This window comes from Bufo gargarizans, chromosome 4, assembly GCF_014858855.1.
Source record: "Bufo gargarizans isolate SCDJY-AF-19 chromosome 4, ASM1485885v1, whole genome shotgun sequence".
Classification (NCBI taxonomy): Eukaryota; Metazoa; Chordata; class Amphibia; order Anura; family Bufonidae; genus Bufo; species Bufo gargarizans.
The window spans coordinates 512,612,785-512,625,402 of record NC_058083.1 but is presented as its reverse complement, the minus strand read 5'-3'; the positions used below and the strand labels follow the sequence as shown (position 1 = coordinate 512,625,402).

At 44.0% G+C, this 12,618-nt stretch overlaps 1 protein-coding gene across 1 annotated transcript in view; it reads right to left on the bottom strand.

Moving 5' to 3' along the window:
* Positions 1-9,708: 9,708 nt before the first annotated feature.
* MIA3 (MIA SH3 domain ER export factor 3) overlaps positions 9,709-12,618 on the bottom strand; it is a 59,637-nt gene continuing 56,727 nt past the window's right edge. The window contains exons 31-32 of the mRNA XM_044291292.1: positions 12,289-12,433; positions 9,709-10,919 (exon numbers count right to left, since the gene is read on the bottom strand). Of these exons, the coding sequence (XP_044147227.1) occupies positions 10,243-10,919; positions 12,289-12,433 (822 nt within the window). The 3' untranslated portion in view covers positions 9,709-10,242. The remainder of the gene's footprint in view (positions 10,920-12,288; positions 12,434-12,618) is intronic.

The following is a 12,618-nucleotide window of genomic DNA, read 5'->3' as shown; positions in this document are numbered from 1 at the left end:
GACTTCGCTCTTCAAAATTGAAAAAAAAAATATGTTTTACAGACTTGAAGATTTACAGTTTTGTACATTTTTTTTTTTTTTTTTTTCTTTTCTACATCCACTTATAATATTCCTCATGTTTTGTTTCTGATCACATTCCCCTTATAAAGCGATTTGTAACTCATATTCCAGACTTTTTTTTATTTTTTTCAGACTTGGATATTTATCTTTATTTTTGTGTGAAATGTTTTATATTGGATTTTGTTATGGTATTTTTTATTTTTTTTTGCTGTAATTTTATATCAACTGTCTTTCCTGACAGTCAGCTGCTGGCTCAGTGAAGGAGACTGCGATGTCCTTCACTGTATGAGGACGAGGGATCGCTATTGCGATCGCTCACCCCCACACAGAATCATTGTGCCGCCTAGAAAAAAAGAATTGGAGTGTCTGCACGAACAACAGAATCACTCGATGAATGAGCGTTTCACTTGTTTGTTGAGCGATTGGTGGATATATATGGACAGATTTACATGAACGGTCTTTCCCGATTAATCTGCATGAAAATTGAGCAGTCTCAATCCACCTCTAGTCCCGGTGGTCACTGACTCCACTCTTAAAGGGGTTGGCCACTTTTTTTTTTTTTTTTTTAAGCAAACCTGCTCTCTTAGCCAGACCTGCAAAAGGAAGAATACTTACCTGCTCCCTGCCACTAGGTCCCTTACTGCATTGCTTGGGTTCCCCCCCTGCTGCAGCCAATTATGGGCTGCAGTGGTGGTGTGCCCCCCCCCCCCCCCCCATTCATCATGTGACCAATTGACTTGACACAAGAGGGGCAGGTCATCGGCATTAAAGCAGATGTTGACCGCGAGGGAGCTGAGGCTGCCAAGTGAAGTATTGGGGAACCAGCAGCGGGGAGCAAGTAAGTATGCTTTCCCCTTGCAGGTCTTGCCCAGGTTGGCCAAAAAAATAAACATAAATGGCCCACCACTTAAAGTGGTTAACCCATGACTAATGTAAACAATGAAAATCAGACATAATATAGGACATTACAGATTACAGTCTATAGAACCAGCCCTGCACCTCGCATGGATCCAGAGATCTCCCTATTCATTGCTTTGCTACATTTATATCCAGCTGACAGATCACAGGGAGTGTCTTTTCTGCTGCAGCTCAGGAGGCGTGTCTCAGGTCTCCCTATGACAGCTCAGGAGGCGTGTCTCAGCTCTCCCAATCACAGCTCAGGAGGCAGTTGAAGGATAAAACTGAGCATGTGCGGCCTTCTCAGTGAGCAGGACAAAGAAATATGGAAAAAAATAAAAATAAATGCAGGTTGCGCTATACAGATACATTTTATTGAATAACTCAGTGGTTATGCTAAATGTTTAATTACATACAATTACAAAAGTATTCAGATCCAGGTGCTGGTTTGAAAACTGTAGAATATTTTTTGTGGGACAACCCCTTAAGGAACTGGCTATTTTTTGCTAATCTGACCAGTGTTACTTTGTGTGAATAACTTTAAAACGCTTTTACTTATCCAGGCCATTCTGAGATTTTTTTCCCGTCACATATTGTACTTCATGACACTGGTAAAATGGAGTAAAAAAACAAACAAACAAATTTATCAAAAAATTTGCACATTTCCAAGTTTCAATTCTCTACTTCTATAATACATAGTAATAACTTTTTGTAGGTATTACTTTTACATTCCCCATATGTCTACTTTATGTTTGGATCATTTTGGGAATGCCATTTTATTTTTTGGGGACATTACAAGGCTTAGAAGTTAAGAAGCAAATTGAGCGTTTAAATCTTTTGGCACATTTTCCATTTTAATCAATTTTTTCCAGTAACAAAGCAAGGGTTAACAGCCAAACAAAACTATTTATTGCCCTGATTCTGTAGTTTGCAGAAACACCCCATATGTGGCCGTAAACTACGGTACGGGCACACAGTAGGGCGCCGAGGGAAAGGTGCGCCGTATGATTTTGGGAAGGCAGATTTTGCTGGACTGGTTTATTTACACCATGTCCCATTTGAAGCCCCCCTGATGCACCCCTAGAGTAGAAACTCCATAAAAGTGACCCCATTTTAGAAACTACAGGATAGGGTGGTAGTTTTGTTGGTACTATTATAGGGTACATATAATTTTTGGTTGCTCTATATTACATTTTTGTGAGGCAAGGTTACCAAAAATAGAAATTCAGAAATTTCATCTCCATTTGCCATAAACTGTTGAGCAACACCTAAAGGGTTAATAAAGTTTGTAAAATCAGTTTGAATACCTTGAGGGGTGTAGTTTCTTAGATGGGGTAACTTTTTGGAGTTTCTACTCTAGGGGTGCATCAAGGGTTCTTCAAATGGGACATGGCCTTTTTTTTTTGGCGCCATCAAAATCTGCCTTCCAGAAACCATACAGCATTCCTTTCCTTCTGTGCTCTGACATGTGCCCGTACAGCGGTTTACGACCACATATGGGGTATTTCTGTAAACTGCAGAATCAGGGTAATAAATATTAAGTTTTGTTTGGCTGTTAACCCTTGCTTTGTTACTGGAAAAAAAACGGAGTAAAATGGAAAATGTGCCAAAAAATTGCTGTTTTGTCAGTTTTTATTTTTTGACAGTGTTCATCTGAGGGGTTAGGTCATGGGGTATTTTTATAGAGCAGATTCTTACGGATGTGGCGATACCTAATGTCTACTTTTTTTTATTTATTTTAGTTTAACAAAATAATATTTTTGAAAAAAAAATAGTTTTAGTGTCTGAGAACCATAGGTTTTTATTTTTTTCGATTGTCAGTGGCTAAATAGAATTAAAATTGGGGAAGGGGATTATAAATTTAGTACTCCATGGAAGTGTGGTACTCCCTGAAGCAACCGTCAATGCAGAGGCCCGGATGATTGGGGCACGTGTCACACTGAGTGGTGGTGTCCTTCCGTATCCCCCTCCTGTTACACACTCTACACTTTTTTGGGGACCGTCCCTTCTTTCCAGTATGGGGGACCACACCTGGAAAGTGTTAGCCAGGGACGATCCGGGGCGCCTCCAGTTCCCGAGGTACTCCGGCCTGAAAAGATCAGGGCCTTGAGGACTGCCTCATAGAACTGAAGGAATGTCCCTGTGTTGCCAGTGCTTCGGGATAGTACAAAAGAGTTTTACAAGGAAACCTGTACCAAGTAGACCGCAACTTTTTTGTACCATGCCCTGGTTTTGCGCATGGCGTTATATGGCTTGAGGACTTGATCAGAGAGAACAACTCCTCCCATATACCGATGGGAGGAGCCGTCCGAAGCTGATCAGCGGTTGGGTGTGCGATGCGCTAACAGTGGCCGGACGCTAAGAGTGCCGGCCACAGAATTTTTTTTTTTTATAAACTGCTTGCGCCCCCAAAAATTTGGGGGGGGGGGATGGATGGCAAGCTGCAGCACCCCTGGGGGGGTCTAGGACCAAACACCCGATTTTTTTTTCCCACTAAACTTTCCCTGAATATCCCAGCCTAACCTAACCTTTCCCTAAATACCTTTTAGTGCCAGATGGCATTGTGGAGGGTCAGAAGGAGGGGGCTGGCTCTGGAGATCGATGCAGCCTCCTCTCTCTCCCGCAGACAGAAAGAAGGAGAGGAGTGCTGCAATAATTTAAACCGCCCGCCTGCCCCTGCAGCCAATCAGAAGCGATCCTGAGAGGTGATGTCACCATCACCTCTCAGGATCGCAGGACGGTGATCGGAAATACACAGGGCGTACAGGTACGCCCTATGTCCTTAAGTACCAGGACATCAGGGTGTACCTGTACGCCCTGTGTCCATAAGAGGCTAAGTACTTTTTGCCTTGTACACTTGCACCCAAATTGTCCCCTTCACCATCTATCTGTTTGCTGTCTGGAGTAAACTGTGAACGCTTAGGCATACCTCATTTTTAGCCTCAGGTGTATTGGGGGCATGTTCTTACCAACTCTGGTAGCTCTTTCACCCAGTTTTCCCTGAGATCTAACAAAAGTAGTGGAGCTGTTCAGGATGTGGGGGCTGCGCCTAACTACTGGCTGGTAACTCGGTACCAAAGCCCATTTCGGGTTCCTATTTTAAGATATTTTTAAATACGCAGATATGAATACAGTAGTAATTCACTGAAGTCTCATTCGACTTCAGGCGAGACACAGTTTGGCTTCACGGAGTCAATACATTTTAATGCTGTACGGAAAAGGCATTAAAAATGAAGTTTTTGAACAAATCTATGATCCGAAGGTCGATTCACTCAAGCCTACAGCCCACTCTTAGAGAAAGCCAGCAAGTCCTGCTAACTCTGCCCACTCAGAGAAAGTCTTGCTTACTTTCTCAACCCAATCAGAGACTAAAAGCCTTTCGGCTGGGTTCAGACCTGAGCGTTTTACAGCGCAGTAAAACGCTCAACAGGCAAGAACCAATGATTCCCTATGGGAATGGTTCTCACCTGAGCGTTTTACAGTGCGTACGATCGCGCTGTAAAACGCCCGACGCCCCAAGAAGTACAGGAGCTTCTTTGGGGCGTCTTGTCGCGCGTTCCCGTACATAGACTTCAGCGGGAACGCGCGACAACGGGCGTTTGCTTGTTCCGGAGCCGCGATTGTAAACGCGCATAAAGAGCGCTCCATCCCGAACGCTCAGGTCTGAACCCAGCCTTCTTGTACACACGTAAAATCACTGTGTGAGGGGGAACAAGGTGCTCATTTTGTTTTGAGGAGATGAAATGAAACCATTTCTTAAGCCTAATTCAGATGACTCATTTCCGCCCACACGCTATAAAGTAATGGAGCCATTCATGTGTCAGTTTTTTTTGCAAGGACTTTTGTTCTGTGAGGCATGCGCCATTCGTGTATGTTTTCTTTTTTTTTTTTAAATCGGATAAATTTTTATTAGACTTTTTTTTGAAAATCACAAAAATACAAAGAAGGGAAATAGTCTGCACAGTATACATGCAACAGTTGATGACAATAATACCGTGGCATTACGAGATCGGACAAAAAGTTACTGTCATGGGTACCCCACGTATCATCTAACATAATATAAGAAATACATAAAATCAAGTAACAGTATACCTGGCACAGAACCACATTTCCCATCCATTATAATTTATAAACATAAGACCATCCCTCCCTACCCAACTAAAGCCCAATTCCCCCCCACCCGAGCGATGGAACGGATCCGGACTACAAAATCGGTTATCTTATTAATATATCAAAAGCATAGCCATTGGTGTACTTCTCCTATCAGTTTAGCAGTCCTCTTCACATCCAAGCTACGTAGTACTAAACACCTTCATACAGCATACATCCAGAACTAAATAGGAGAAAGAAAGCACACATACACAAGAACTGTGCCTACCCACTAGTCCATCTAAGAGAGGCTAATCCGGACACTGTAACCTAAATTTCTCCCAGTTATCCCATATTTTGTTAAACTTCATTACACAGTTTCTTTTAACATACACACCTTTCTCTAAGCGTAGTATATCCGACATCCTATTGAGGAATTCTCCCCTAGTCGGAGATTGCGGTCTAAGCCAAAATCTGGCTATTAGTTTCCTAGCTTGAAATAGCAGATGCTGCACTCCCAGACGGTGATGATGATTTTTGATGTCTAATATCCCGACTATACATGTTCTCGGTCCAGGCAGAACCGTGATATTAAATGCGTCTTTTATTAGGGCCAGAACCGCGGACCAAAAGTTCCGGAACTCCGCACAATCCCATGTGTAACAAGGAAGCAGGGCTCATGCCACATCTAGGACAATCTGCATCCTCCCGAACACCTATCCGGCATAAAAACTCTGGAGTCCTATACACCCGGTGCAATAAAAACAGCTGGGACATACGCTGCCCCTCACAAACTGACAGTTGCGGAGTGAGCGCTAAGAGCGACTTCCACTGCTCTTCTGAAATCGGCCCGACCTCACTTTCCCATTTAGATTTGACTGCTAAGACCTCTTGTTTCAGTGACTTCACATACAAGTTCCTGTAGGTAGATGATATCAGACCGCTCGAGGAGCTGTTTGTGAGAAGCTGCTGAAACAACGGAACCATAGTGCATTTCAATGATACAGATTTAGCCTGTGTCTGAAAGGCATGACAAAGTTGTAGAAATTGATAAATGGCCGTGCGTGGGAGACCAAATTCAGTTCTCAACTGTTCAAAGGACTTAAAAACATCAGCACTCTGTAGTTGACACAAATATCTCACTCCTTTGCGCTCCCAGGGTGAAAAGCCATCTAACTGGAATAATTCAGGAAGGTGCGGATTCCTCCAGATAGGGGAAAACTGCGTAAACCCTTTTACTGATAACAGCGCCCAGCATTTCTGCCAAACCTTGTGCATCATGAAAAGTGTGGGATGTCCCGACAGCTTACCAACAATTCCGCTATTTTCCATTAAAACCACCGGAGAATTGTGACCGATAATGTGTGCCACCAATCTGGCAACGTCTCCAGGAGTCCTCCCTCAACTGTTGCAGCTGGGCCGAGATATAGTAGAGCCATGCATTCGGTACTGATAACCCTCCCTCCTCTTTCCCTCTCTGCAGAGTGTCCAGTCTAATCCGCGTTTTTTTATGGCGCCAAATCAAATCCCTAAATAACCTATCAATTTTTATGAATATTCTGCGAGGAATCCATACCGGGGAATTATGCAATATATACATGAGCTTGGGCATGAGAATCATTTTAAGAAGGTTACTCCTCCCAATTTCAGATAGCGGCAACTTGCACCAGGCCTTAATTTTATCCAACATTGAGATTAAGAGCGGCTCTACATTCAGTTTAATATAACTGTTAGGATTTGCTGTAACCATTATCCCCAGATACTTGAGCTGATGCGCAATTTGCAATGGACAAGATTTTGGGATAAGAGTTATAGCAGATTCATCTAACGGTAGGAGAGTGGACTTGGCCCAGTTGATACGGAGACCAGACCCATCACCAAACTCCCATATAAGGCCTATTGCACACGGCCGTTTTTTTTTCCCGTTTACTGGCCGTTTTTTGCGTTCCGTATACGGAACCATTCATTTCAATAGTTCCGCAAAAAAAACGGAATGTACTCCGTATGCATTCTGTTTCCGTATTTCCGTTCCGTTTTAACATAGAACATGTCCTATTATTGCCCGCAAATCACAGTCCAGGGCTCCATTCAAGTCAATGGATCCGCAAAAAAACGGAACACATACGGAAATGCATCCGTATGTCTTCCATTTCCGTTCCGTTTTTCCCTGAACCATCTATTGAAAATGTTATGCCCAGCCCAATTTTATCTATGTAATTACTGTATACGCCATACGGAAAAACGGAACAGAAACGGAAACACAACGGAAACAAAAAACGGAACAACGGATCCATGAAAAACGGACCGCAAAACACTGAAAAAGCCATACGGTCGTGTGCAATAGGCCTAAGTGTCATGACAGGACTCAAAGACTGTTCCACATTGCCCAAATAGATTAACAGGTCATCAGCGTAAAGGGACAACCTCTCCTCCCAAGTCCCACAGGGAAACCCTACAATCTTATCAGATGAACGCAACAAGCAGGCAAGCGGCTCAATTGCAATAGAAAACAAAAAGGGGGGATAATGGGCATCCCTGACGGGTTCCTCTTCCCAATCTGAATGACTCCGATGTTCCCCCATTCGCCCGTATCCTAGCCAAGCGGCCGTTGTATAACAACTGAACCGAGGAGATAAAGGTCTTCCCAAACCCCATGACTCGCAACACCTCCCAAAGATAACTCCATTCAACGCTATCAAAGGCCTTAGCCGCGTCCAATGAAAGGATGGCCCGACCTCTGGCAGACTCAACTCTTCTCTGAGTATTAAAGGGGTTTTCTCAACAGGCTATTTGATACTTACCTGGTCACGGCGCGCCGTCCACATCCTGGTTTCGGCACTCGGGAGGGGGCGGGCTCCATCTTCATTGATGTCTATAGTATACTTGCCAGGAAGAAGTCACCGGGGCGCATGCGCGGACTCTGCGCGCGCGGCCGGCCGGGAGAAGAAAAGTCGTTTGCGCACGCGCGGCCACCGCAATTCCTGAGAAGAGCGGTGGCCGTAACCAGGGGAGACGGAAGACAACAGTCAGGTAAGTATAGGTTTATTTTCTTCTAAGGGGTGGGGATTTGTTAATAAAATATATTTTGAAAAATGATCACTGTTAAATCATTAACAGATTAAACTGTGATTATTAAGATAATACCCCTTTATGAAAAAGTCGTCTAAGGTTAACCGAAGTAGATTTGTCAGGCATGAAACCCGCCTGATCACTATGAATAATAGTGGAAATGACAGACCGTAGATTGTTTGCTAAAACTTTCGGCAGAATCTTAATATCAGAGGTTAACAATGAAATTGGTCTGTACGAGTCAGGGGATCTGGGATCCTTACCAGGTTTGGGGAGGACCACTACAATAGCCTCTTTCATAGAAGCAGGAAGGAACTGACATTAAGTGGGGCATTAGGACACTACTATACTTAAAAAAAAAAAAATTCTATCGGTAGTCCATCTATCCCCGGAGCTTTCTCATTGGGAAATGATTGTAAGGCCAATTCCATCTCCCTGAGTGTTAAAGGTCCTTCCAATTATTGTAGGTTTTCTAAGACTCATTCACAGGTATGGATCTGAAAAAAACAAAAACACAGATATAACCAGACGTCCAGATATGTCCCCGTCTTGCAGACTAGGCTTGAGCGAATCGATCTTTGGATCATAGACCCGAAGTCAATTCATTCAAATACTTCAATTTTATTGCCGTTTCCGTACATCATGAAAATGTATTGGCTCTGCGGAGCCAAAGTTCTTCTCGCCCGAAGTCATACGAGACTTCAGTTAATTCCTACGGTTTGCCTATCTGCGTATGAAAAAACAATTTAAAATAGCAATCCGAACTGGGCTTTGGTGCTGGTAACTCGGTACCAAAGCCCAGTTCTGATTGCTATTATAAATTGTTTTTCAATATGCAGATATGAATACAGTAGGAATTAACTGAAGTCTCGTGTAACTTTGGGCGATAAGAACTTTACATTTTCATGCCATACAAAAACAACATCTAAAGGGGCACATGTGTGATGTTGGATAACCCTTTTAATAAAACAGCCCCCCATGTGCCGGGCACCTCAGAGGGAATATACTTACCCCGCTCCAGGTCCCCGCCGCTTCTCTCTTTACATGGACGAAAGCATCCGATGCCGGCGGGGGCAGCCTCCCTAGAGTCACCCGTGATGCTAGGGAGGCTCGTCCCTGTCTGCTAACCCCCCCCGACACTGGATGGTTTCATCAGTGTATGGGGAGAAGCGGCGGCATGGGGTATAGGAACGGAGCGGGGTAAGTATATTCCCTCTGAGGGGCCCGGCGCATGGGGGGCTATTGTATGATGTTGGATAACCCCTTTAAGACCAGCGTTTTAGATGCTGGTCTTAATAAAGCCCTGCGCTGGCTCTGCCGAAGTTATGAAACGTGCCGGCCTCTGCATAACTCGACAGCTTCCTTGCTGTCTTACATTTAGACTATTTTCTACAACTGAAACAGGCTTTGAAAATGGTAAATGAGACGGGCCTCCCTTCACCGCCCACTTTTTTTTTTTTTAGACCTGGCGTGAGCAGGGAGAAGTCTTTGAGCAAATCGACTTTGGATCTATGATCCGAATTTCGGCTCGCTGAAGCCTATTGCAGTAAAACCAGGTCAGACCTAAAAAGAAAAAAGTAGAAATACACAAAATCTATTTTCAATTCTTTATTATTTTCCATCTTACAGAGTTACGGGTTTCTGGTTTGCAGCACCAGATGTTAAAAACAATGATTTATCCTATGTAAACCAGTGGTGTATAATAAGAATATAATTAAGCTAGCAGGTGTGGAAAAGCCATCAGAATAATGATATTCTTATAAAATGTATTTCCACAGGAAATGTTTTCAAAGATTTTCGACATTCATTATTTTCCACAAACAATGGTTACATATGATACATTAAATTAAAAAAAAAGAAAAAACAAACTCGTGGATTCCGGGATTGCACATTCTGAACTTTTGATGAAAAATTATCCAGCTTCTGGTGGCTAAAAAAATTTAAATTTTTGATGCAGAATGATTTAAACCATTAAAAAAATCCTAAGGCTGACGAGAATAAAATATTGCATATATAAGACGTGAAATTATAAATCAGACGTTTATGTAAACTGGTAACATTTGAACCATGTTGAACTGCGCCACAGATTGTGTCCTATTAGTCTACTCTTGATTTTTTTTTTTTTTTTTAGGATCTTTGACCTTGAGAAAGTTCTGTCTGAACTGGTTGACTATGTCCTCCTCGCTGCTCAGGTAATGAAGGCCCAGCAGGGACTCCAGGATGAGATCCTGGGGGGAAGTCTCTTACACCTGTTCGTGGAGGACCAGGTGGTGGGAAGTCTCTGGCTCCTAGTGGAGGCCCTGCCAGAAATTCTCTAGAACCAGGTGGTGGTGGTCCTGGTAGGAAATCCCTTGTGCCAGGTGGAGGGACTCCTGGTATAAACTCTCTGGATCCTGGAGGAGGCATTAATGGTGGGAAGTCCCTAGCTCCTGGATGTGGGAGCCCTGGTGGTATATCTCTGGCTCCAGGTGGTAGAGGTCCAGGTGGAAAATCTCTCAACCCAGGAGGAATTGAGCCTGGTGGGAACTCTCGAGCACCTGGAGGTGGAAGACCAGGTGGGAAGTCCCGAGCTCCGGGGGGAGGTGGACCTGGTGGAAAATCTCTTGGTCCAGGAGGTGGTAGTCCTGGTGGGAAGTCTCTTGCTCCAGGAGGTGGTACTGGATAATCTCTAGGACCATGCATACCAACAGGACCTGGTGGGAATGGAACTCTGACGAGACCTCTTTGATCCAGTGGAGGCATTGCACCAGGTGGAATCATATGCCTGTGTGGTAAGTCTCTAAGACCTGATGGGGGACCGTGCACTGAAATAAATAAATAAAAATATATTAAAAAAATTACAAATAAATCATAATTACTGCCTACATCAAGAGGCTGAAAACTAGTCCTGACGTAAACACCACCAGACGAGTCCAGGAGGCGGGATAGGTTTGTGCTAGTTCTAGGTTTGTTAATCACCGATGCATTGTAACAAACCCTAAGCAATGCGAGCACAGCTGGGTTATTAGCCTTTGAATGCAAACAAGCATGCTTCAATCTGGTGACAGCAAGCAAAGATCCTCCTCATTCTATGTCAGAGATCAGCGACCTTCAGCACTCCAGCTGCTGCGAAACTACAACTCCCAGCATACAAACTTACTTGACTGTTCTTATAATTCCCACAGAAGTAAAAGGAGGATTCTGGAAGTTGTAGTTTGAGAACAGCTGGAGTGGCCAAAGGTTGCTCCTCCCTGTTCTAGGTTAAGGAGTCCAGTTAAGTTAAAGGTCTTCCAGTTTGCAGACCGATGGGGTGAAGGGTGAGACCTGACATGTGCCCAGAGTAACAGCGCACATTCCCGGCAGACTCTGTCTACACATCCACCACACCGCCTCCTACATCATCTCCCAGAATTTCCCTGTTGCACATTTTTAGGCTACCTGCACATGGGTACGTGCTGTCTTGCAGGAATTGCGAGTGGATTTCTGTGCGTTCCCCCCCCCCCCCCCCCCAAAAAAAACACGTTACTTGCGTTTTTTTGTGCGTTTTGCCGCAGGTTGCATCCTTCGCATTGCAAATAGTGAAATCCACACATAAGAACCGCGCAAGAATTGCAATGCTGCACATTTTGCAGGTACTGTGTTACTCTGCGGTTTTTCTGCACGAGAATTCACACAGAAAAACCGCACATAATCCGCAAAGTGTGCAGGTAGCCTTACTCTGCTCTGCAGCCCCCACCTTGCCACAGAATTCTTAAGCCATGTCCCCTTCTGGCAGGTCTGCAACATAAACCTTCAAGAAATCCAACTTCTACTGATGGGATTATGAGGTTATAGTATAACATGCTGCCAATAGAGGGAGCTCAGCAGCATACTGTAATAAATCTGTATGCAGCGAGCTCCCCCTTGTGGTGACTGCAGGCATACAGATTTATATCATTTAACTCTATAGCTGTGCAGGGGATTTGGAGCCCTGTATTAGAAAAACTTAGCCCCATCTACCATACAGATAATTTCTGAATGTAATCAGCAGAGCATTTTGGACTTTCTATTAAAAAAGGTGTGAGGGGATATTCACTTTAAATGGGTTTTCCCATCCTAAAACATGTATACCATATGCCTCAGATATGGCCTAAATGTCAAGGAGGGGGCAGTCCCACCTCGGTATAATCAGACAACACAAAACAATAGTCCTACTCTGTGGTAAAGATCGTGGACCGAAGGCTCCTCGGTGCGGCGGTGGACCAATCAACCGAGCAGAAGGCATGATGGGAGCAGCCGCTGTCGAGTTCATTACTGGAGTGCCAGGAAATGATGGAGGACCTTTGGCAACTGGCATTACCTGCAGACAGAGAATCAATGTCAGTGCATTAGTAACGGGGGTAAAGTCAGGGCGACGAGTGTCTCCTTAACCGCGGATATAATTCAAACACAAAAAATCCTTTCATATGACAAATCCCTTGCATTAGACCTAATGGGCTTAAAGGGTTCTCCGGGAATTAAGAAAATGAAAATACTTAAACATTA